Source organism: Rana temporaria, chromosome 6 (genome assembly GCF_905171775.1).
Source record: "Rana temporaria chromosome 6, aRanTem1.1, whole genome shotgun sequence".
NCBI classification, from domain to species: Eukaryota; Metazoa; Chordata; class Amphibia; order Anura; family Ranidae; genus Rana; species Rana temporaria.
This window is the reverse complement of record NC_053494.1, coordinates 123,408,028-123,434,825: the sequence shown is the minus strand read 5'-3', so window position 1 is coordinate 123,434,825 and position 26,798 is coordinate 123,408,028. Positions and strand designations below refer to the sequence as shown.

At 45.9% G+C, this 26,798-nt stretch overlaps 2 protein-coding genes across 2 annotated transcripts in view; one reads left to right on the top strand and one right to left on the bottom strand.

Moving 5' to 3' along the window:
- Positions 1-14,613: 14,613 nt before the first annotated feature.
- EEF1B2 (eukaryotic translation elongation factor 1 beta 2) lies at positions 14,614-22,584 on the bottom strand. Its single transcript, XM_040357298.1, has 6 exons — positions 22,455-22,584; positions 19,627-19,749; positions 17,740-17,869; positions 16,568-16,634; positions 15,670-15,795; positions 14,614-14,828 (listed from the first exon to the last, which is right to left on the bottom strand). Exons 1-6 carry the CDS (start codon positions 22,532-22,534, stop codon positions 14,674-14,676), a joined length of 681 nt encoding a protein of 226 aa, XP_040213232.1. The 5' UTR covers positions 22,535-22,584; the 3' UTR covers positions 14,614-14,673.
- Positions 22,585-22,910: 326 nt separating this feature from the next.
- Positions 22,911-26,798, top strand: part of NDUFS1 (NADH:ubiquinone oxidoreductase core subunit S1) — a 58,945-nt gene continuing 55,057 nt past the window's right edge. The window contains exon 1 of the mRNA XM_040357296.1: positions 22,911-22,959. The gene's annotated coding sequence lies outside the window, so the exon portion shown is untranslated. The remainder of the gene's footprint in view (positions 22,960-26,798) is intronic.

Sequence of the window (26,798 nt, the reverse complement as noted above, 5' to 3'; positions counted from 1 at the left end):
AACGACGCGGAAACGCCCTCGGAAATTCGGGGCTCGGGTAGGTAAAACGGGGGGGGGGGGGGGGCGATACTGCAAGGTGTTTTTTCACCTTAATGCATTTTGGGGCTTATACTTTAAACATCTAAAAATTAGTAGGTTTGAATTTTTTATGATTACACAAGCTATAGTCATAGATCATAATTGTATTGAGAATATATTTTGAGGGGACTACATACAGTACACAGACTATGGAATGCCATCAAACAGGGTATAGCATTAGATTGTTTTTGTTGTAATGATTGAATACATTTCATGTCAGCTTTTGCTTATGTGTTTGCTATATTGATTTGTTGCATTTATGGATGTGTGTATTGTTTACCATGAGGTGTAACATGCCTAAATAAAATGGCATATTTATTTTGTTGCGAAAGCACAGTAAGTAAAATATGGGGGAAATTCAAATACAAAAAAAAAGTATCAATAAACTACCATAGGTTTGTGAATACAGTGTGTGGTTTTTAAAGCGGAGTTCCGGCCACAATTTTAAAAATAAAAACTTTTTAAATATGAAAACCCCTGTAATACACAAGCTTAATGTATTCTACTACAGTTAGTCTGTAAACTAAGGTCCGTTTTGTTAGGTTGTTACAGCATTTAGACACTTTATAAAACAGAAATTGACTGGGGCCATCTTAAGTGTGGGCATCATGAAGCCAGACTGTATGACTTCCTGGATTTCAGCCTTGCAGTTCTCACACAAGCTCAGTGTTGCACAAGCAGTGTAATGGTTTCAGATCAGGTTTCAATAGCAACGGGAGTGTCAGAGGAAGTTACCGCCCCTTATCTATGCAAACCTCTCCTCCCCTCCTCCTTCCAGGAACCAGTAAATATACAAAATAATTTGTTCCTGTGCAGATATATCTAAATAACAAGATGATATATATCTCTTGTTATATATGTGGTGTGTATACATATACCAGACATGTGCACTGTCAATAAATTCATTTTGTTTAGTTCCGTTTCGCATTAGCCGTTATTTCGTATTTTGTGCCCGAAACTCAATTCAGATTCGTACGCTCATAATGGGCACAGCAGGAGTACAGCCACAGGAAGTCAGCACAGAACAGGGATGGTGGGAACCCTTCATGAGGGGTTCCCACCATCCCTGCACTGAGTTCCCGGTTCTGTACACCTGCTGTGCCCATTATGAGGGATTCCCACCATCCCTGCACTGAGTTCCCGGTTCTGTACACCTGCTGTGCCCATTATGAGGGATTCCCACCATCCCTGTGCTGAGTTCCCGGTTCTGTACACCTGCTGTGCCCATTATGAGGGATTCCCACCATCCCTGTGCTGAGTTCCCGGGTCTGTACACCTGCTGTGCTCATTATGAGGGGTTCCCACCATCCCTGTGCTGTGCTGCATCAGCCCCGGCACCCCACATCGGCCCCGTCACCCCGCATCGGCCCCCGACACAGCACCCCGCATCGGCCCCCGGCACCCCGCATCGGCTCAGGCACCCCGCATCGACCCCCGGCACCCCGCATCGGCTCCGGCACCCCGCATCGGCTCCGGCACCCCGCATCGGCCCCTGACACAGCACCCCGCATCGCCCCCCGGCACCCCGCATCGGCTCAGGCACCCCGCATCGACCCCCGGCACCCCGCATCGACCCCCGGCCCCCCGCATCGACCCCCGGCACCCCGCATCGGCTCCGGCACCCCGCATCGGCTCCGGCACCCCGCATCGACCCCCGCATCGACCCCCGGCACCCCGCATCGGCTCCGGCACCCCGCATCGGCTCCGGCACCCCGCATCGGCCCCTGACACAGCACCCCGCATCGCCCCCCGGCACCCCGCATCGGCTCAGGCACCCCGCATCGGCTCAGGCACCCCACATCGACCCCCGGCACCCCGCATCGGCTCCGGCACCCCGCATCGGCCCCCGACACAGCAACCCGCATCGGCCCTGGCACAGCACACTACATCGGCCCCTGCATCGGCCACAGCACACCGCATCGGCCCCAGCACATCTCATTTCCCCCTGCCAAATTGCATCACATCGCACCAGCACATTGCATTGCCCCCCCCCCCAAATCGCATCGCCCCCCAACAAATTGCATAACATCGCACCAGCACACAGCATCGCCCACCACAAAATCGCATTGCCCCCCGCCAAATCGCATAGCCCCCATCGCACCAGCACATTGCAATGCCCCCCCACCAAATCACATTGCCCCCACCAAATCGCATCACCCCAACACATTGCATCGCCCCTCGCCAAGTCGCACCGCCCCAGCACATTGCATCAACCCAACACAGGGCATTGCCCCCCGCCAAATCGCATAGCCCGCATCGCACCAGCACATTGCAATGCCCCCCCACCAAATCACATCACCCCAGCACATTGCATCGCCCCTCGCCAAGTCGCACCGCCCCAGCACATTGCATCAACCCAACACAGGGCATTGCCCCCCGCCAAATCGCATAGCCCCCATCGCACCAGCACATTGCAATACCCCCCCACCAAATCACCGCGCCCCCCACCAAATTGCATAACATCGCACCAGAACATAGCATCGCCTGCCATCACATCGCCCCAGCACATTGCATCACCCCCCCCACCAAATCGCATCACCCCAGCACATTGCATCGCCCCTCGCCAAGTCACATCGCTCCAGCACATTGCATCAACCCAACACAGGGCATTGCCCCCCGCCAAATCGCATAGCCCCCAGCACATTGCAACGCTCCCACCAAATCGCATCACCCCCAGCACATGGATGCGCTTTACGGGCACAGTGAAGCAGCGTTGGGCACAGTGGATGCGTTTGATGGGCACAGTTAGGCAGCGTTTGGCACAGTGGATGCGTTTGATGGGCACAGTTAGGCAGTGGATGCGTTTGATGGGCACAGTTAGGTAGTGGATGCGTTTGATGGGCACAGTTAGGTAGCGTTTGGCACAGTGGATGCGTTTGATGGGCACAGTTAGGTAGCGTTTGGCACAGTGGATGCGTTTGATGGGCACAGTTAGGCAGTGGATGCGTTTGATGGGCACAGTTAGGTAGCGTTTGGCACAGTGGATGCGTTTGATGGGCACAGTTAGGCAGCGTTTGGCACAGTGGATGCGTTTGATGGGCACAGTGGTTGCATTTGATGGCCCAAGTGAGACAGAGTTTCATGGCACAGTGAGGCAGCCGTTTCATAGCACAGTGGCTGTGTTAGCTGGGTGCTTTCTCACACACACTACACCCCTCGTCGTTCTCCCCCCCCCTGCCGAGTACATAACTATTGCGGTGGGCGGGGCTGTTAACCATGTCTCCGCCCGCTCCGCTCTATCTCCCAACACTGTCCTCCGCCCCCCCCGCCGAGTGCATAATTAGTGCTGCGGTGGGCGGGGATGTTAACGATGTCTCCGCCCGCCCCGCTCTGCTCTATCTGCCGACACTGTCCCCCGCCCCCCCCCCGCCGAGTGCATAATTAGTGCTACGGTGGGCGGGGTTGTTAACGATGTCTCCGCCTCCGCCCGCCCCGCTCCGCTCTGCTCTATCTGCCGACACCAACACTCGTCCCGCCCGCCGAATACATAATTAGTGCGGTGGGCGGGGCTGTAAACCATGTCTCAGCCTCCGCCCGCCCGCCCGCTCGAGTTTTTTTTTTCTTTTACTGCGGCTGAAGTCCCGCGATACTTCTGCCTCCTGGGCTCGATAACAAGCATCTCCCCAGGAGGCATAGCAGCGCTGAATCCGCCGCGGCGGGAGAAATAAACTTATCGGCAGAGCACAGTGAGTTTTTAAAATAAAAAAAAAAAACATGCCAAATCTATTTAAGGGGGCAGTATTAAAAGGGATGGTTCAAAGTTGTAAAATAGGGTGGAACTCTGCTTTAAATACTTAAATAAATAAAAAAAAATTCATATGCTAGTTTAAAATGATTAATTGTCTTCCATTTAACAACAAAGAAAACTGCAATAAGTCATTTTATTAGTCCTCAAAGGGGCAACCTTAGCCAACACTTAAAGTGGATGTAAACCCAATTTCTATTTTTTGCGGTCACAATGTAGAGTATAAGATTTCCTATCATCTGTGCCCAGTCTTGCCACACAAAGTTAATCCAGCTCCGAGCAATCTTTTCTTTTTTCAGTGAGATAAACGGACAAACAGGAGAAAACGTTTGTCCGTTCTTCCCCCTTGCTGTGAATGACAGGTTATTTACATATCTCATGCACTAGCCTGAGACAGGCATTATTTTTTTTAATTCCCATCCCCACTCCCTTTTCTGAAATCATGTGGTTACTTTTCTGGATTTTGACTGGATGTTAGTAATCATAGCAGAATTTAGTGTAAGGGGAGTGTTGAGGTGGGCAGGGAGTCTACTGACATCAGGACTCCACCCACTGAGCTCCAGACAACAGACCCACCCACAGAATCTGCAGTTTTTATAACAGACAGAGGGGAGACATTTGACAGGTAAGGGTACATGCAGGAGGCATGTATATCTTTATAGATCAGCACTATGGTAGTAGTTTAGAAAGGATGAGAGGGGGGTTTACATCCATTTTAATTTCTAAAATTTGGGTAGAAAGGAGCAGTGTTTAAAAACAGGATGCTCAAAGTTTGAAAGAGCGAGGGCCACTTAAAGGCCAGTTTTTTTCTTATAAAAATATCAAACATGTTATACTTACCTATTCTGTGCAACATAGCAGCCTATGCCACCACACCTGACCCCTCCCCTTCATCAGATGCCCCCACAGAAAGCCGAATTCCATGGGGGTAACCGTGCAGGCACCTAAGTCCTGCTGTTGCGTCCATTGACAGAAGCAGCAGGACTCAGCACCGCCCCTGGATTTGATTGACATCAGCAGGAGACAATGGCTCCCGCTGCTATCAATCTGTTCAATGAGGAGGGAGACAGTGTCTGGAGCCGCTGGTATGGAGGGGAGCTGCAGCAAAGAAGGTTTTTCACTTTAATGCATCATGATGAAAGACCTTGAGACTTTACAACCACTTTAACCGGTTCCTGACTCACGCATTTATACTGCGGCACAATGGCACCGCTGGGCGAAACCACATACGGCGCTCGCTCCCGCTGGCAGGGGACGCGCCTGACAATCAGACTAGTTACAGAACCGATCAATCTTCAGGTCAGGCCAATGATTTCTGGCCTGGACCTGCTGATCAGTCCTGGCAAATGAAATGCTTCCCCTGGCTGCAAGTGTAAACACAGGCAGGGGAAGTGATTTCATCTCTCCTGGAATTCTTTTCGGTTCCAGAGAGGACATCAAACTGTGAGTTGCACCAACACTACACTAACACCAGTACAAGTAGGCACACTTTTCACCCCCCCCCCAACCCTTTCAATCCGTGTCACCAAAGTGCAGTTTTCAGATTTATCACTGTACTGGTGTCACTTGTGACTAATCAGCGTTAGGGCAGTTAGTAGTGGGCCCAGGTAGCTTTAGGGTAACCCACCCCCAATATAGGTTTAACCCCTTGATCACCCCTCCAGTTAACCCTATTAGTGTTACAGGTGACACCAGTAAGATCGTTTTTTTTATAGCGTCAGGGTATCCGCCGTATATTATCATATAAAGCAGGGATATGCAATTAGCGGACGTCCAGCTGTTACAAAACTACAAGTCCCATCATGCCTCTGGGTGTCATGCTTGTGGCTGTCAGTCTTGCTATGCCTCATGGAACTTTTAGTTTTGCAACAGCTGGAGGTCCGCTAATTGCATATCCCTGATATAAAGGTTTAACCCCCTGATCGCCCGGCAGGTGACATGAGGTTTTAGCATCAGTAAGGGTCAGTGTCAGCCCCAGATTAGTGCCAGTAGCGCTAACACCCACACTATACACCTCCCTTAGTAGTATAATATCTGAACAGATCAATATTTTTGATCTGATCAGAACTATATTAGCATCCCCAGGAGTTTAGGTTTCCCAAAAACGTAGTGTTAGTGGGATCAGCCCAGACACCTGCTAGCACCTGCGTTTAGCCCCTCCGCCCAGTCCATGCAATATTTTATATTTTGCCACAAGTTTCAGGAAAAGTCAAGTTAGACTTACCGGTAACTTGTTTTCCATGAGTCTTTCAGGACAGCACCTTGAGAGCGTGGCTCCACCCATTTGACAGGAAACACACCTCCAAACTTCTTAAAAGGGAGGCTCCTTCCACTTATCAGTAGTAGAGAAACCTCCAGCCCAACCTGGAACACATAATCAGAGTATGGTTAGTCACAGCATAATATTTAAAACAATAAGGGCGAGTTGCTGCTGTCCTGAAAGACTCATGGAAAACAAGTTACCGGTAAGTCTAACTTGACATTTCCCTTATCGTCTTTCAGGACAGCACCTTGAGAGGATAACAGAGACTTACCCACTTAGGGAGGGACCACAGCCTGCAAGACCTTTCTGCCAAAAGCCTGATCGCTTTCTGACAGAAGATCCAGTCTGTAATGACGGACGAACGTAAGGTAACTTGACCACGTAGCCGTCTTACAGATTTGATCTGGGGTGGTACCAGCTATTTCTGCCCATGTAGTGGCCTGAGCTCTAGCAGAGTGTGCTCCAATTCCCAATGGGGGAGATAGCCCTGCTTGGGAGTAGGCTTCCAGAATAGCGTTTTTCAGCCATCTAGCTATTGACCCCTTAGACGCCTGGTGGCCCGTCTTTTTCCATGAAAAAAGTATGAAAAGGAGTCTGAAGATCGAAAATCCTTGGTCACTTCAAGGTAATGTAGTAAGGTTCTTTAGTACAACCCTGTCCGTATATACGGATAGGAAGGGTTTCTTAATTGACAGGGTGTGCAGCTCACCGATTTTTCTGGCTGTCGTAATTGCCACTAGGAACACCATTTTGAGAGTAAGGTAGTTCAGAGAAATGTCTTGTAGCGGTTCAAAGGGTACCTTAGATAGTGACTGAAGAACCACTGACAAATCCCAACTGGGGAAGTGTCGCACGGGAGCTGGTCTGGACCTAGAAAGCACCTTGAAAAATCTTGACACTAATGGATCTGAAGATATAGGCCTTTCCAGAAAAAAAAACTCCCAATGCAGCTATCTGCACTTTAAGTGTACTGACTGACAAGCCCTTTTCTGCTCCATTCTGAAGAAATTCCAGAATTTACACTAGATTTTTCACCACTCTATTAGACGAGTGACACCAGGAGTTGTAGACCTTCCAGTATTTAGCATATAGATCTTCCTGGTAACCACCTTTCTACTGGAAAGTAAGGTAGTCACAAGTGGTCGAGACAGACCCTTTTGTCTCAATAACTGCCTCTCAGATACCATGCCAAGAGGCTTAGACAGGCCACCTCCGGATGGCATATCGGACCCTGTAGAAGTAAGTCCTGCCGGAGCGGCAGCCATCAAGGCGGCCTGACTGCCATTCAAAGAATGGTGGTAAACCAAGCCCTTTTTGGCCAGAATGGAATAATTAGAATTACTTCCACCTTCTCCTTCTGAATCTTCCTCAGTACTGAAACGGAGGGATGGCGTAAGCCAGCTGGAAGTTCCAAGGCTGTATTAACGCATATGTTCCCTGGGAATTGTCGTTTCTGTGAATGGAGAAAAAGACCAGAAGTTGTGTTTTTTCGTTCTGACGCAAATAGGTCTATTTGTGGTTGGCCCCAGGCTCGGGTGATCAATGTGAAGACTTCCGGATTTAGGGTCCATTCTGCTTCCTGAATCCGTCTTCTGCTTAGAAAATCCGCCACTATATTTAAAGTGCCTTTGAGGTGGGCCGCTGATAAGGACAGCAAATGATTTTCTGCCCAGTTTAGGATGTCTGAGGCGAGAAGCTGAAGTGTCTTGCTTCATGTGCCTCCTTGCCTGTTTAAGTAGGCTATGGTAGTGGCATTGTCTGAGAAGACTTGAACATGGGCACCTTGAAGGTCTGCGGAGAAGGCATCCAAAGCTAAGGCCACTGCCCTTAGTTCTCTCCAATTGGAGGACTTTTCTGCTTCTAACTGGGACCAAAGACCCTGAGCATAGTTCTGACCCAGGTGTGCCCCCCATCCCCATAGACTGGCGTCTGTCGTTACCACTCTTTCTATTGGAAATGACCATAACAGGCCTGCTGAAAGGTTTTTCTGACTTCTCCACCACCAAAGCGATCGTTTTACTTTGGTGGGGATTTTTACCTTTGCCTCCAGAGATTCTGTCCTGTGATCCCATATTTTCAGGAGGAAACTCTGAAGCAGTCTGAAGTGAAGCCTTGCCCACTGCACCGCTGGCATAGATCAGGTAAGGGTTCCCAGAGCTGACATTACTTGTCTGACTGATAGCTCTTGATTTGTCTGTAAGGAGGCTACGACCCTTAGTATCTTTAGTTTTTTGTCTTCTGGGAGAAAAATTCTTTGCTCCACTGAGCTTATCTAATAACCCAGAAATTGTGCCTCTTGGGTTGGGTTGAAATTTGATTTTTCCATATTTATGATCCAGCCCAATGCCTCTAGATGACTGCAAGCTCTTTTGAGATCCTCCAACAATTTCTGTCTGGAGGGGGCAAAGAAGAGCAGGTCGTCCAGGTATGGAATTACTGCTACCCCCCTGTAAGCAAAGAGGAGCGAGGGCCTCTGCCATGACCTTTGTAAATATTCTCGGAGCCGAGGAAAGGCCGAAGGGGAGGGTGCACAACCTCTTTTCCCATGTTTACCGCCAATCTTAGACATTTTTGGGATTGGGGGGCTATGGGGATATGCAGATAGGCATCTCGCAGGTCAATTGATGCCATAAAGCACTCCTTTGTCAAAAGATTTTTGACCGTGAAGATTGAGTCCGTACAGAATTTTTTGTATAGGACCGATCTGTTCAGCGGCTTCAGGTTGAGAATAAGTCTGAAACTTCCAGACGGCTTTTTTTATCATGAAAACGTACGTGGGAATAAAACCTCTGATAAAGCTCCCCCTGTGGTACTTAGGTTACAACCCCCTGGTTCATCAGATCCTTCAATGGGCTCTTCATTGCTAGGGACTTGACTATATCTCTTGGTAGATTTGTCAACAGGTACCTCTCTGGGGGAGGGTCCGAGAACTCTATTCTGTAACCTTGGGACAGCATAGAGAGAATATACTGATTTTCTGTTATGGTTGCCCAGAAAGGGAGAAAGCTGAAGTCTTACCCCCACCTGCAACCGGTTGTCATTGTGTTTTGCTGGTTGCCGCAGGAGGATGGAAAAGGACATTACCTTTCCCTTCTGCCCTGACCAACCTTTTTTCCTGTCTTGAGGCTTGTTTTCAGTGGCGGCTGGTGAAGTTTTAGGATGTGGGCCGCAAGACCCTGCCCCACCCACTTCTCATAAGCCACACCCCTTATCGAATTCACCCACTCTGTCCCCTGTATTCCACTTGCTTCCACTCATAGTGTCAGGAGTATACAGCTCAGCATCACAGGACAGAGTATATAGCCCCAGCATCGCAAATCATGGTATATAACGCATCCTTGCAGATCGGCGCAAACAAACTAAAAAATTACACTGTTAGTAATGAAGGACTCTAAATGGGCAGGAGATTACCAGATACTGCGTACATACTGCACGAGATTACCAGATACTGCGGAAATACTGCACGAGATTACCAGATACTGCGGACATACTGCATTAGATTACCAGAGACCGTGGACATACTGCATTTCAGTTGGTTGACGGATGCTATTTTCGAGGCACATTAGGTATAAAAAAAAATATGTTTCAATAATGGGGGGGGGGGTGGTGGTGGGTGACGACGGCCGCTAATTTCACCAAACTTTAAGGGTTTAAGAGGGGGGGTGGATGGACACTGCTGCTGATCATCAACTTTTTCATGGCAGCAGTGTTCATCCACCCCCCCTCCCCGGTTATTAAAACATTTTTTTTATACCTAATGTGCTGTGAAAATTGCCGCTATTGATATATTGATCACATGACCAGAAACCACTCTGAGTGGTTCCTCATTGACATTGATAGCTGGGATTGAGAGATACCAGCCAGCGAAAGTATTGGCTTGTGCCGTTCAAGGGAGGGCTTTTATTAATGTATCAGTAATAATAATATACTGATCACTGATGTCAGGGAGGGGTTAAAATTACGCTATAAAATTACAGAGGCTACACTCACTGGCATTCTACTGAAAATGCGAGTATCCTGGCTTTCTCTAGACTCATTACTACCAGTGGGCAGCTAAGAAGAGTTCAACAATAGCAGATTATGAATGTTGACAGAACCCATACCCTTTACATTCTGCATCATGGAAAACGTATAGACAGTTTTAGTTGACATATTATAGGCTGGTACTTGTGTAAAATCCCACAAGAACGTGTTCTTTGTTTAATTAGGTGATGTGTTTCAGACATGCAAAGGCACATTGCAATTTCTTCCCTTTGCACTTAGGTATGTGATGTAAGTGAACGGTTGTCTCTTAATACATTATCAGTTGTTCTTCTAAGGTGACATGCAACTGGGCAGTTGGCAGTGCCATTGGTGCCCATGCCAAACAGCTCACAAAATGCTTTAATAATGGGGGGGGGGGGGGGGCTAATGACGGCCGCTAATTTCACCAAACTTTAAGGGCTTAAGAGGGGGGGGGGGGGTGGACACTGCTGCTGCTGATCATCAACTTTTTCATGGCAGCAGTGTTCAGCCCCCCTATTCAAAATTTAATGTTCGGCGGAAATAGCGCCCGTCGACCCCCCCCCCCCCGGTTATTAAAACATTTTGTTTATTCCTAATGTGCCGCGAAAATAGCCTTGTGATTGCACAGACGTGGCGCTACCCATACTGCACTACACCCGGCCCCTGGCCACAGTGCACATAAAGACCTTTTTTGGATTTGTTTTTTACTTAAAAGGACGTTTAAATAAAAAAAAGTTTTTTATTTTTTTATATATATATTTTTTTTTACTGACTGGGGGAGGGGGTGCGGCGCCCGGATGCCCCCTATAGATGGGCCGCCACTGCCCCTGATGGTGAGAACAGGGACTGCCAGGCTTAAATAAGCACGTGTGCCATTTAGGTAGATCTGCTGGAAGTTGCTTTCAGCAGACCCAGATAGCAAGCAATTGTGCTGCAAGTTTGAAAATGATTTGCCAAGCTATTGCTAGACTTGCACAATTGCAGCAAGTCCGCATTGCATGACTCCAGCTCAGTTCGTTTGTGCCCACCACAGGCATCACTGTGGCTGAATTTTCATGCTTTAGACTTGGAGAGCTCTTGCTGTAGCATCACCACTGTAACTTTGCTCTTGCTAGAGACTTGACATGCAAATTTGGTACAAATTGGAAAAGTGTGAAATAGAACTTGTGCTTCAAGTGCTGTGCAAGTGTATAAGTTGCCAGTTAAAATGTGCAGCAAGTTAACAGACTTACAATTCAACACTGCCACAAATTGGGCAAGTTATCCTTGCTATCTGGTTGTTTTGTTCTTGAGCCCTTTGAGGACGATAAAACCTTTTGCCCGTCTGCTTTTTCTTCTTGACAGGGAAAGATTTCTTCTTGTCTGCAGTTCTGTCGAGCACTGCATCTAAATCTGGGCCAAACAATAAATCCTCTTGGAAGGGTACTCCACACAGCTTGTTTTTAGATGCTGTGTCCCCTGGCCAGGTTTTTAACCACAGCGCCCTCCTAACTGAATTAGTAAGGGCCGCAGATCTTGCCGTCATTCTGAAATAACTCTGCTGATGCATCCGAGACATAGGCTATAGCTGCTGACAGGGTTGAAAAGGAGTCTAGGATTTCTTGCTTTGGAGAATCAGCCATTATATGATCCTTAAGCTGGTTCAACCAATACTCCATATTTCTGTAGTCGCCATTGCTGGCTTGCCTATGATTGATTGCCAAGCCCTCTTTAATTGCTGATCCATCCTCTTATCTATGGGGTCTTTCAGAATCCCCATGTCCTCAAATGCTAGATCTGAAGATCTTGAGAAAAGGTTGCATCAAGTTTTGGAGCTGCTGGGTCATCGTCAAAAGGAAAGCTTTTCTTGTGTGCCTTAGCAAAGAAAAGTTTATTTTCAGGATCAGTCCATTCTTTCTTGGATCACTTCAGAAATTACTGTATGGACTGGGAAGGTACGTAATCTTGGGCTCACTGAGTCCTGCATACATCCTGTCGTGTAAAGATAATTCTTTACGTTCCTCCTCTAATCCCAAAGTTGCATGAATAGCTTTTAGGAGGCCATCAACTTGTTCCAAAGACAATTTATATTGCTCATCCTCCTCCTCATCTGATTCTTGAGAATGTGAGGGGGGAGGGACCTTCCTGCTTCAGAGGACTCTCTTCTGCCTCCACTACAGGAACTAACAGTGAGTCTTGTGAGGTATAGGTCTGTCTCACGGATGGTTTCGTGAGTGAGGACTTAAAGGACTGAATAGTAGCATCCAATTATTTTTTAACAGATGCGATTATGTCGCTGCAAGCGGCAGACGCTTCCTCCTTCACTAATGACTCAATACATGTCTGACATAGTTTAGACTTGCATGAAGGACATTTTTTATTCCCAGGATCAGAGCTCTTGGCCTGCCATAAAGGAAAAGGGGGAAGAAGAAAAAAAAAAAAAAAATCCAGTTGTCAGCCTGAAAACCAATCAAGATGCTCACCACAGGTGCACAGTGAGTGATCCACTACACTCATGTGCCCAAAAAGGCCCCCGCCACCAGGGGGGGATAAAAAAAAAAAAAAAAAAAAAAAAATCACACCCCCCCCCCAAGGGAGAAGAGCTAGAGAGACCCCTTAGTAAATGAGGGTAAAACTTCCATCTACCCCTTTCCTGGTGCCGGTGCCTGTTCCACTCACTGCGGATCCTGCATCCATGTTGAGGTAGCAGCGTGATGCTGGTGGCCAAACTGCCAGTTCCGGACTCCACTAGCACCGGACCAGAACCAGCCAACAAGGCACCAGACCTGTTCCTCCCTCAGCGCTTCCTGGCGGAATAGTCCATGCCCTGCTCGTAGGATGCCACCCCTTTGTTACCTCACTTCCGAGGGAAGCAGCCCGACCTTCTGCCCGGACAGGAAAAAAAAATGTTCACGTCTTCTACCTTGCCAAGGAGCAGTCCCTGGCTCACTGAGCACCAATGAGGGAGAAGGAGCCCATGCACTCTATCCAGTGAATGGGAGGAACAGACTGAGGTAAGAAAAAAAAGAAACAGGTGGAGTATGGAGATAAGACCTCTCAGGTAGTACCTAGAGAGCTCCTAACCCCCACATGTGTTCCCCCCGGAAGAAACAAAGACTGATAAGTGGAAGGAGCCTCCCTTTTAAGAAGTTTGGTGGAGATGTGTCTCCTGTCAAGTGGGTGGAGCCATGCTGTCCTGAACAAAGAGGGAAAAATTACGTTTTTTTTCTTCTCAAAGTTGTCACTAAATGATATATTGCTCAAACATGCCATGGGCATATGTGAAATTAGACCTCAAAATACATTGCTGCTTCTCCTGCGTACAGTGATACCATGTGTGAGACTTTGGCAGTCTAGCTGCGTACGGGACCCCAAAAATCAATCACTTCCTTCCGGATTTCTAAGGGCGTAAATTTGATTCCACTCCTCACTATCAGTTTGAGGGCATAAAATGCGAATATAGCACAACACCCCAAATGACCCCATTTTGTAAAGTAGACACCAAGGTATTTGCCGAGAGGCATGGTGAGTTTTTTGTAGCTCTCATTTGTTTTTGAAAAAGGAACATTTTTCAAAACCGACAAAAGGCGAGATCTTCAAAATACTCAACATGCCATTCAGCAACTTTTGCGCAAACCAATAAATATACGCTTATTGAATTTTTTTTATACCTGTGGCCGAATGCTTTTTTGGCCTAAATGTGTGACTAAAATGGAGTTCATTGTATTTTTTTTTTATATAAGATAATCAAAAAGAATATATTTTTTCACCAAAATTCAGGTCAGGGATGTGTGTGTAACACAAAAATCCCCATTTTGTGAGGGAAGATTGAGTGTTCCTATTAGCTAGGAACTGTCTAGTCAGTTCCTTCAACAATTATAAACACCGAGGGGACATGGTTAACCTTCCCTGCCAGCAACATTTACAGTTATGTGAATTTTTATAGCACTGATCACTGTAGTCAGTCCTGATAAAAATTTCAGACTACCACTAGTAAAGAAATAAAAGCCATAAATCTTTCCCAGTTTGTAGATGCTATAAATGTTGCAAACCAATACACGGTTATTGCAATTTTTATTACCAAAATAAAAACCCACAGGAGGTGATCAAATACCAAAAGATTTGTGGGGGGACAATTTGGGTACAGTGTCGCATGACTGAAATTGTCAAAGCGACGCTGTGCCATATTGCCAAAAAATGGCTAGTCAAGAAGGGGGTAAATTCTTTGGGGGCTGAAGTGGTTTAACTGTCAAAACAGCTGGATGCTCTGCGGTGGGTATTTTTCTGCCTCTAAATGCCCATGGGCACAGGATAAACCAGACACCTCTAGGAGTAGCTGGATGTTCAGTGTGCACTTAGATATGGGTTTAAAGCAGTCAAACCCAGCTGCATATTGGGTTACTCTGATCCAAAGCACTCATGGGGTCCTTTTCTGCGATACTCACATCTTGAGCATGTTCATTGGGTCCCATGCTTCCAATAAATGTTCTTAAAGTGTGAATCCATCAGATTTCACAGAACTGCAAATACACAGCACACAAAATTGGAATCTCAGCAAGTTTTTATTACAAGTGCCAAATGAAGTGCAGTGTTGTGAATGCAATTAGATCTTGTTAAAAGCAGCAACATCCATGGACTGTACATAGTCTTCAAATGCTGTGATTTTCTCCTCTAGGATATCTGTGCCAACTTTGTCATCTTCCACGACACACTGGATTTGCAGCTTCTTGATGCCGTACCCAACAGGAACAAGCTTGGCTGGTAGAAAGAAAAGTTAGATAAAGTAAGAAAGGCTATTTTCAGGACAACTCGGCAGTGATTGCATGCATTTTTGCCCCCAATACAAGTTCACTTTGAGCCATTAACTTAAAGCATTTGTTAACCCAACACTTCATATCCCTGCTATACCATGTACTTGTATGAGTATCTTGTTTATATTGCTTCCCATGTGTGAAATCCCTGGTGTTCCTGTTGGTCCCCTTGCTTTCCCCATGAACAGACCACACTAAGCGGGAGAGCACAGGTCAGTTCTCAAATTGTGCTGGGAGCACAATTTACTTTTTTTTATATAATAAGAGTCTTATGCAGATGAGAACAGAGGGAACCATTTCAAAAAGAAAGTATTTCTCTATCCTACAAAAAAGTTTTGCCTTTCATTTTTATTTTAAACAGAATGAGTTTTACAAGGTGAATGTTATATCTTGCATTTTTAGGCTCCTGCTTCCCCATTTTCACCTGTAATCTGGCCAGCAGCAAACCTGTTTTGGAGTGCCTACAATCGGAATGAGCAAGACATGTGCCAATAAAACAAATAAATCCCCATAGCCCAAGTGGGACATGAAAAATCTGTTGGCAAGGCTTAAGGTCAATTTCTTGTGTATAACAGGCAACAAAATGTGAAGTTTAAAATGGCTCTAGAACATTAGCAAACCAAATGGGCAAGCAATTTATGCTTTTTCTCAAACCATTTACAATCTAGAGAAAACTGGCAAATCAGAAAATTAAACAATCCATCATTGCTATCAGTCGAAAGATGGTGATGTTTTAATCATCATATAAGCCACCAGTGATTCCCCAATACAGGCATTAATATACTTACATGACCCCCAAAGCAAGCCATCCATCTGAATACTTCGAACATATTCTTCCAATTTTCCCATGTCTGTTTCATCATCCCATGGTTTCACATCAAGCAGGAGGGAAGATTTGGCTATAAGTGCAGGCTCTACAACATAGAAAATTTACTGTTAAAAAGCTTGTTTTAAACAGCTATCAATTATGCATTTTGGATTTTTAGGTGTGACCATTGAAAATTTATTAGTTCACATTTTTAGGCACAAGTTTCTGAAGTTAACCTAACAATCATACCAATAAAGTTGACAATAAATGAAATAAGCGGAGTATTCCACACAATCATGTCATGAATAGGCCACCAGAAACCTGCCTTGTGATCTGCAGCACAGGGTGGTGTAGCTTCCAGTAATGGTCTAGGAGTGACACTTAACTAGTTTATGCTGTGGTTGAGCCAGACCTTGTCTGGTAAAGTTGCAGTAAAGCATTCATACACTGTAAAGTATAAGGATCTTCAAATTCAAGGACCCACAATGCACTGGCTACATGAACAGCACACCTGACACCCCAACATAATTTACAGCAGAAGGCAATGCACAGCATGTGTAGTAGGTTGTGCGTTTGTGGCAGCCCAAGTTAACATGCAATTCAACAGATCAAAGTTCGAATCTCCCCTAAAAATAAAACATGCAAATCACTGTTGACTGGCAGACAAATAAACTCATGGAACTTTGGGTATAAATGTTGGTGCCACAGAGGACCCCCTTCAGGAGATACTGAGGGGAAATCTCTGCTGAACACTTTTCTTTGCCACAGGAGGAATGCTGGAACTGCGACTTAGACACACAATTCCAGACCAGTATCTGTGGCCATAGCCTGTCGCGACTTTAAAGTTACAGCTTCAGGATTTCTAAACAAAAACTCACTTTTTGATTTCTTTGATGCATATTGTGCCAGACGTTCGTCTCTGATCCTCTTTGCTTCTTCACTTTCCTGTGGGAGAACATAAACACTGAAAAAAGGTGGCCACACTAAATGCTCACAACAACATGCTCATCAGACTGGTGTCAGAATAGAAAAATTGTACATCACATCTCAGCCGAAAGATGGTGAAAAAATTCATCATATCACCAGCCTGCAACACAGCACTAACCAACTTTACGAGAGAACTGGGGAGTTTTACATTTCATGTTTTTCTCACATAGTCCTAGGTACAAATGTAGGCACCACATCTTCAAACCTTATATAAACCAGGGCCACTGGCTGTTTCAGGTAGGGATTGAGCGTATTTTTAAGTCTCCCACCCTTACTTGCCCATCATAATGGGTAGCCTTACTGGCCAATACAAAGTTTAGGTGGCAAAAAGCATCAGCACATAACAGCCAAGAGATTTGCACATCAAAACAGATGGCTGCTGCAACATGTACTGCTAGGTGCTTTACATTATAGCCAAGGCAGTTCTTCCCTTGGCACAGCCCAAAGCCTTGTACACACGATACGATTGTTGGCAGGGGATTGTCTGTTGACAGACAGTTATCCTAAAATCTTACCGTTAGTACGCTCTGACAATTGACCAAATTTCAGCAGGCTAGTAAATTTTTGGCAGACAACGGTTTGACGGCCAATTTTTGTATGGCCAGTACAGACACATGCTTGGAATCAATGCCCAAACAAAAGTAGAGGGTCAAAGGGTGGCGCTCAAGAGCTGAAATTCCTTGTAATACCATCACTACATTTGAGTTTGTGGCACAACAATGGTGTACTGTTAGTATGCAAGACAAGATCCTGGCACACCTTTTGACAAAAATCAGACACTTTGTTGGCCAACAATCGTACCGTGTGTACAAGGCTTTTGTCTTGTGCCACTGCCTACAAATACTGACCAGATCAAATTTGGAGAAGCCGATCTGTAGACAGCCTAAAGATTTGCTGTTCAGGGGCTCTTTGCTTCAGCAAAATGGTAGCCACCAGCAACAAAGCTGGAGACAATTTACAGCATACAGTGACTTGGGTAGCAAAGTTATTAATGTGGCATGCAAGAACATAAAGCTGTGGGTCATGCTGCACTTTACATAAACCATGTATTTTGCCAATTTACCTCTTCATCGTCTGAGCCAAACAAGTCAATGTCATCGTCATCTTCTTTAGCATCTTTAGGTGCACTGTCTGTTGTGTCTTCAATATTCACTGGACCATATTTGCCTAAAGGTTTCTTCACTCCAGGCAAACTATAAGCAGATATATGTTGTCAATTTAGGAATGCAAGACTTAAATTCTGGACTAATGATGCAAGAAATTCTAGCACTAGCCCTGCTCAGTCTTTAACCTCTTCCATACCGGGCAGTTAGACCCGGTTCACACTGGGGCGACACGACAGGCGGCTCAGCTGCCTGATGTGTCGCGTCCCATTCAATGCAATGGAACTGTTCTAATAGGAGCGACGCAAGTCGCTCCGACTTAGAAAAAGGTTCCTGTACGACTTCGGGGGCGGCTCGGGGCGACCTGCATTGACTTCTATACAGAAGTCGTTTTGCAAATCGCCTCTGAAGTCGTCCTCAGGACGACTTGCAGAGTCGCCCCCGAAGTCGTGCCGCTGCTGTGTGAACCGACTCTTATACACCCATACCGGGCCTATTCTGGCACTTCTCTCCTACATGTACAAATCATAATTTTTATGCTAGAAAATTACGCAGAACCCCCAAACATTATATATGTTTTTTTAGCAGACACCCTAGGGAATAAAACGACGGTCATTGAAACCTTTTATCTTGCACGGTATTTGCGCAATCATTTTTCAAACGCCTTTTTTTTTGGAAAAAAATTGTTTTATGAATTAAAAAAATTAAAAAACAGTAAAGTTAGCCCAATTTTTTTGTAAAATAGGAAAGATGATGTTACACCGAGTAAATAGATACCTAACATGTCACGCTTTAAAATTGCGCACACTCATGGAATGGCGCCAAACTTCGGTACTTAAAAATCTCCATAGGCAACGATTTGAAAATTTTTACAGGTTACCAGTTTAGATTTACAGAGGAGATCTAGTGCTAGAATTGTTGCTGGCACTCTAGCGCACGCGGCGATACCTCACATGTGTGGTTTAAACGGCGTTTACATATGTCGGCGGGACTTGCGTGTGCGTTCGCTTCTGCGCGCAAGCTACCGGGGACAGGGGCGTTAAAAAAATAAATTTTATTTCTTTTTTTTTTATATATATTTATTTCTTTTTTTACACTTTTTTTTAATTTTTTTTGATCACTTTTATTCCTATTACAAGGAATGTAAACATCCCTTGTAATAGGAATGTGTGTGACAGGTACTCTTTATGGAGAGATGCGGGGTCAATAAGACCCCACATCTCTCCTCCAGGCTGGAAAGCATGAAATCGGTGAAAAAAATTCACCGATCTCATGCTTGCTGTTGCTTAGCAGCTGCAATCGCGGCTTTGTTTACTTACGGGGACCCGGGCGTGACGTCATCACATCGCGACCGGGTCCTCCGACGGTCATAGAGATGACTGGTGACCATCTGGTCACCAGTCATCTCTATGCTTCCTGCGCGCGCCGGACGATTCGTTCTCCGGGCCCCCGATGGCACGGGAGAGCCCGGAGAAGCACCGGATGGCGGCGGGAGATGTCCCCTCCCGCCGCCTGTAAGAACGATCTAGCGGCGGAACCGCCGCTATGATCGTTCTTACGTTGTGCAGAATCACCGGCAGTTTAGAAGGATATCTGAATGATGCCTCTAGCTGCAGGCATCATTCAGATATCCCCCCCACAAAGCCCAGGACGTCATATGACGTCCACTATGAACGGCAGAGGTTCTTTGTGGACGTCATTTTACTATGGGCTGGTAGGGAAGTGGTTAAAGCACAGTGAACTGTTTTAGTCTTAATCATGTATATATTGACTTCATCTTACAAACTGGGAATGTGCCACAGCACTGCACATCTGTTGCAGAGTGAGGGGGCAGCTTCATTACTCACCTGGCTTTTTGCTTCTCGTATGACTTGATGTGGTTATACCAACGTAAAGCATGGAAAAGCTCAGCAGGGGGAGCTCCTGAGAGAGCCTCAAATACTGCAATATCAGCTTGGGAGGGCACATACCTAAGGAAGAAGGAAACCACTTTCAGTACAAATACATTAACAATGCCAATCAGTCATAATGTGCTAAACTGCCAGACCCAACATGTGTATAAACATATTAGACTTCCGGGATGTAGCTCGTGTGCATAAACATCCCAATCCAAGTCTATAAGATGTTAGTGGTCAGTCTGAGTCACTGCATGCTGTTCGATACTGTGACACATTGGAGGTAGATAACAGCATTACATGAATGTTACCACAACACTCGGGCCAGTTCACACTATGGGCACCATGCTCCTGTATTCGCTTACAGATTGCTGTAAGTGAAAGTTGTGCAGACTGCATTTATACAGTGTAACCGGATATGCAATTAAAAATGCATCAAGGCACCACAGTTGCAACATGCATGCATTAAAATGCTATCTTTCAATAAGCATCCATGCATTCCACAATCCAATTGATTAAAAAAAAATTTTCTTTCCACAACAGACTGACAATTGGTCATGGCTTTGACCAAAAGTACTTGTCATCAGTAATTTGTCTCCCAGGTTTGTCAGAATTAAAAAAATGTTAATCAAATCAGGCATATAGCAGTTTTATTGCAGTGTGTGTGGTCAGCCCCTAACATGTGAGCTATAAAAAGACTTTCCATATTGAACAGTGTGTGGGCAACTTTAGATCTGAACATAACCCAATTCCTTGAACAGAACCCAATTCCTTGAATACGCCGCCTTACTAAGAGAACCTTTGGGGGGCAAACATTTCTCATTAAATATTAACCTAAGCCCTGATGACATCTGAACCATTTTCAGCTTGAATCTCCAAAACAATGGACAAGCCAAACCTCCTGCTCATCAAAGACTGGTGTCAGAATAGAAAGTTACATCACATCTCAGCCGAAAGATGGTTAAATTCATTCATCATATCACCAGCCTGCAACAAAGCACTGGATAGTTTGTTCAGAATACCTAATTGTTTGAAATATGAAGTGTACAACTTCCCTCTAACTACCTTCACTGACTCATAGGGTTCAAAACTGCTGTAGTTTCAATGGCAGGCACTACATGTCTGCAGCAGTCTCCCGCCACCATAATGGGCAACCTCACTGGCCAATAAACATGTAGGAGGCAAAAAAGCTTCCGCACATCAAGACTGCTCATAACAGATGGCTTATGCAACATGTACAGGTCCTGCAAGGTGCCTCACGTAGCTGCAGCAGTTCTTCCCTTGGCACATCCTTAGGGCCTTTTCACACGGGCGGCATGTTCCTCTATGGAGCCGCGGTGACATGCCCGCTGACATCCGACCCGCCAAAGTCGGACGGAGGAAAAACCTACTTTTCCGTCTGGTGGATCAGGTGAACACGGACAGAAGGTCCATGTTCATCCGATCCCCCCATAGGGGAGGGCAGAGAAAAGACAGGGCGGTCCCTGCACAGTGTGGGGATCGCCTTGTCATCCGCCAGCTCAGCAGGGATCAACGGAGCGATCCCCGCTGAGCAAGCAGAGGTTCACAGGGCGGATCATTACTGATCCGCCCCGTGTGAAAGGGGCCTTAGTCTTGCGTCACTGCCTAGCCAAATACTGACCATTAGTCACAGGGCTAGCAACTTTTACATTCATAGGTGCACCAAATCAATGGCTGATGTATTGAAGGGCAAGCATGGCAACCCCAGAGTTCCCATAATATTCCCAACACAACATTAAGCTTGGTAATGTTTGCCAACCAGCTGTCAGCAGGTTGGCACAGCTGCACAAACAACCAGTGTATATCAGCTGCTTTAAGAGAGCACGCCAATGCATGTGGCTGTGATGTCCACTGGAAGATCTTAGAGCCAGAAGGGGGATCTGTCAATATAAACAGACAGATCCCAGGCTGTCAGGGCTCAGCGCATATACACTCGCTTGCACAACAATCATTTTGCTACATACAGCAAAACAATTAGATGTGAAGGCACTGAAATAAACAGGGTTGTATTGAGCATATAAGCTACAGGCAGGGCCTCATTCATTTTAACCTGCACCCAAAATGCTGCTAGGAAATTTTATTGAGCAACAAAATGCAGCACGGGGCTTCAGGAGATCCTGTCAGGTTTCTTTGTACCACAAATGGTGGTCTGCCCTATGCCAGTGTGTGAAAAAAACTTTAGTGCAATACACAGGAGTGACCAGACTACAGGAGAGGCAAACCCATCCAGAGGTGGAGGGAAGGAACCTCATACTGTGTATAATCACAAATCAATGGGTGGCATTACAGATCCTCCAGTCAGTGTATGGAGTTCAGCAAAGGCCTCGGCCTGCACACAATGCGGCCTCTTTCCTCCCGGCTCAGGCCTCGGCCTGCACACAATGCGGCCTCTTTCCTTCCGGCTCAGGCCTCGGCCTGCACACAATGCGGCCTCCTCCCGGCTCAGGCCTCGGCCTGCACACAATGCGGCCTCCTCCTACCTCCCGGCTTGCACACAATGCGGCCTCCTCCTACCTCCCGGCTAAGGCCTCGGCCTGCACACACAACGCGGCCCCTTTGCTCCCAGCTCAGACCTCCCCCACGTGTCTCGCGCTCCCCATCCCATAGCCCGGGCTGTCCGCTCCCTATAGTCAGGGCTACACTAGCCTGACCCCCCGGGGTGTAAAGACACAACGAGTCCCCCTAAATAAGACCCGACCCATCCCCTCCACACACAGCGAGCCGCCCTGACTGGAGATATTTACTTCTCTCACACTGACCCCTCGATGTAGCTCTTATCAGCCAGGAACTCATTCAGCACCTTGAGGCCAGTGGTTGCTTTGAGATCTCCGAAACCCATGACTGCACTTGTCACTTGATAGCCGCGTGGAAGAAAGAGACCTCCTGTCTGCACCCCATTGCTTTTATAGCCATGACGTCCCCCGGACACGCCCTTTCAGGCGGGGTTTACGTGTAAAGTCATGGAATAGAGTGGCGACATTTTTATTAAGGGAAAGGCCTTTTTCTTCTAATTTCGATTACTTCAATAGCGTTTTGCAGATACCGCTCCCTATGTATACAAATGTGGAAATACACACAGAAAACTGTATATAGTGTAATCCGTGGGTGTCCGGACATCAATGGTAATAATTTAGACTCGGCGCCGCGCCTGCGCAGTACATGAGGGTCCGAAAAGAGCCGAAAGACTGGAGCTGCTTCCTATTGGTCCAGACCCGCTTTCCGAAGATTGCCGAGTCCTCCATATTGGTTAGAAGTGGGGACAGGGTTGCGACTAGTTCCCATCCTCCAGATTAACCTGGTCAATTCTGAGGATGGGAACTAGCCTGTTCACTGTGAACAGGCTAGTTCCCATCCCACAGAATAACCTTTTTGCCCCCTAGTGGTCAGGTCATATAGAGGGATGGGAACTAGACGGCTCACTATGAGGGAGCTAGTTCCTATCCTGCTAAATTACCTTTCTTCATTATTACCATACAGGTCATTTAGAGGGATGGGAACTAGACGTCTCACTATGAAGGAGCTAGTTCCTATCCTGCTAAATGACCTTTCTTCATTATTACCATACAGGTCATTTAGAGAGATGGGAACTAGACGGCTCACTATGGAGGAGCTAGTTCCTATCCTGCTAAATGACCTTTCTTCATTATTACCATACAGGTCATTTAGAGGGATGGGAACTAGACAGTTCACTATGAAGGAGCTAGTTCCTATCCCGCTAAATGACCTTTCCTCATTATTACCATAGAGGTCATTTAGAGGGATGGGAACTAGACGGTTCACTATGAAGGAGCTAGTTCCTATCCTGCCAAATTACCTTTCTTCATTATTACCATACAGGTCATTTAGAGAGATGGGAACTAGACGGTTCACTATGAAGGAGCTAGTTCCCATCCTGCTAAATGACCTTTCTTCATTATTACCATACAGGTCATTTAGAGGGATGGGAACTAGACAGTTCACTATGAGGGAGCTAGTTCCTATCCTGCTAAATGACCTTTCTTCATTATTACCATATAGGTCATTTAGAGGGATGGGAAATAGACGGTTCACTATGAAGGAGCTAGTTCCCATCCTGCTAAATGACCTTTCTTCATTATTACCATACAGGTCATTTAGAGGGATGGGAACTAGACAGTTCACTATGAGGGAGCTAGTTCCTATCCTGCTAAATGACCTTTCTTCATTATTACCATACAGGTCATTTAGAGGGATGGGAACTAGACAGTTCACTATGAGGGAGCTAGTTCCTATCCTGCTAAATGACCTTTCTTCATTATTACCATACAGGTCATTTAGAGGGATGGGAACTAGACAGTTCACTATGAGGGAGCTAGTTCCTATCCTGCTAAATGACCTTTCTTCATTATTACCATACAGGTCATTTAGAGGGATGGGAACTAGACAGTTCACTGTGAAGGAGCTAGTTTCCATCCCGCTAAATGACCTTTCCTTATTATTACCATACAGGTCATTTAGAGGGATGGGAACTAGACAGTTCAATATGAAGGAGCTAGTTCCCATCCTGCTAAATGACCTTTCCTCATTATTACCATACAGGTCATTTAGAGAGATGGGAACTAGACGGCTCACTATGAAGGAGCTAGTTCCTATCCTGCTAAATGACCTTTCTTCATTATTACCATACAGGTCATATAGAGGGATGGGAACTAGACAGTTCACTATGAAGGAGCTAGTTCCTATCCTGCTAAATGACCTTTCTTCATTATTACCATACAGGTCATTTAGAGGGATGGGAACTAGACGGTTCACCATGAAGGAGCTAGTTCCTATCCTGCTAAATGACCTTTCTTCATTATTACCATACAGGTCATTTAGAGGGATGGGAACTAAACGGCTCACTATGAAGGAGCTAGTTCCTATCCTGCTAAATGACCTTTCTTCATTATTACCATACAGGTCATTTAGAGGGATGGGAACTAGACGGTTCACTATGAAGGAGCTAGTTCCTATCCTGCTAAATGACCTTTCTTCATTATTACCATACAGGTCATTTAGAGGGATGGGAACTAAACGGCTCACTATGAAGGAGCTAGTTCCTATCCTGCTAAATGACCTTTCTTCATTATTACCATACAGGTCATTTAGAGGGATGGGAACTAGACGGTTCACTATGAAGGAGCTAGTTCCTATCCTGCTAAATGACCTTTCTTCATTATTACCATACAGGTCATTTAGAGGGATGGGAACTAAACGGCTCACTATGAAGGAGCTAGTTCCTATCCTGCTAAATGACCTTTCTTCATTATTACCATACAGGTCATTTAGAGGGATGGGAACTAGACGGCTCACTATGAGAGAGCTAGTTTCTATCCTGCTAAATGACCTTTCTTCATTATTACCATACAGGTCATTTAGAGGGATGGGAACTAGACAGTTCACTATGAAGGAGCTAGTTCCTATCCTGCTAAATGACCTTTCTTCATTATTACCATACAGGTCATTTAGAGGGATGGGAACTAGACGGCTCACTATGAAGGAGCTAGTTCCTATCCCGCTAAATTACCTTTCTTCATTATTACCATACAGGTCATTTAGAGGGATGGGAACTAGACGGCTCACTATGAAGGAGCTAGTTCCCATCCCGCTAAATGACCTTTCTTCATTATTACCATACAGGTCATTTAGAGGGATGGGAAATAGACAGTTCACTATGAGGGAGCTAGTTCTTTTTTTATATATATTTACCTTTGATGACTAATGACTGACAATCGGCTTTTTTTTCCCCTACATACCGACTTTCACCGCCGCTTCTGGGTATGTCTTCTGCGGGACTGGGCATTCCTATCTGATTGACAGGCTTCCAACCGTCGCATATTGCGCGTCACGAGTTGCCGAAAGAAGCCGAACATCGATGCGCAGGCGCCATATAGAGCCGCACCGACGTTCGGCTTCTCTCGGCAACTTGTGACACGCTGTATGCGACGGTCGGAAGCCTGTCAATCAGATAGGAATGCCCAGTCCAGAAGAAGACATACCCGGAAGCGGCGGTGAAAGTCGGTATGTACGGGGGAAAAAAACTGCCGATTGTCATTAGGACAACTCGGCTGAATGTAATGTTAAAAATTTATTTTTGGGTGAACTCCCGCTTTAAGTATTTGGATTATTAGCATATGGGAAAGTTAAAGCGGAGGTTCACCCAAAAATCAACTTTCTACCATTAGATCCAGCATACTGCTGACATCTGCAGTATGCTGGGTTTTTTCTTTTTGTACTTATCGTTTTATCAGCCGTTGTTATGCGGCTCCGAGCGGGGATTCCTTCCGGGTATAGGCGTTCCTAAGCCAAGCGGAGTTGATTGACGGGCTGCTAAAGCGCGTCACGCCTTCCGAAAATACAAAGTGACACTCGGGTGTTTACGGCGCCTGCGCAGTCAGCTCTACACGTCAGGCGCCGTATATCGCCGTAAACACCCGAGTGTCACTTCGGGTATTTTCAGAAGGCGTGACGCGCTTTAGCAGCCCGTCAATCAACTCCGCTTGGCTTAGGAACGCCTATACCGGAAGGAATCCCCGCTCGGAGCCGGATAACAACGGCTGATAAAACGATAAGTACAAAAAAAAAAACAGCATACTGCAGATGTCAGCAGTATGCTGGATCTAATGGCAGAAAGTTGATTTTTGGGTGAACCTCCGCTTTAAGAACAGACTTAGTGTTACTAACTTGACAATCCCTCATTATAGTTCTTTCACTCCAAAATACAAAGCCATGGTTTCCAGTAACTTACTGAATTAAATATTTTTTAAGGATTTTTACCCATCATTTAAAATATAAATGATATATCTAGATCTTTTAAAAATTGCAACTAAATATAATTGTATATATTATCAAGGAATCTAAGCTTTTTTTCTGGTTCCCTTTATCATGGTCTCCTGATTTAATTTTTAAATCATTCCCCCCCCCCCTATTAGACAAGCCGGGGTTTTATAAGTATTTTTTATCTGCCAAGTCTAAGCTCTAAGCCGGTTGTTCTATAAATGATTGGGAACGGGAGATTTGTGTTTATTTTCATACATTATCACATGGGCAGTCTAGTTTTCTCACTATGCTGTTTAGGGTTGTGCAAATAGTGGGGACATGTAGAT

Coding starts and splice junctions, on each gene's coding strand:
- EEF1B2 (XM_040357298.1), bottom strand. CDS start 22,534: ATGGGTTTCGGAGATCTCAAAGCAACCACTGGCCTCAAGGTGCTGAAT. Junction 16,635..17,739: donor TTGGCTCAGACGATGAAGAG/GTAAATTGGCAA, acceptor GTTCTCCCACAG/GAAAGTGAAGAAGCAAAGAG. Junction 14,829..15,669: donor TGGCTTGCTTTGGGGGTCAT/GTAAGTATATTA, acceptor TCTTTCTACCAG/CCAAGCTTGTTCCTGTTGGG.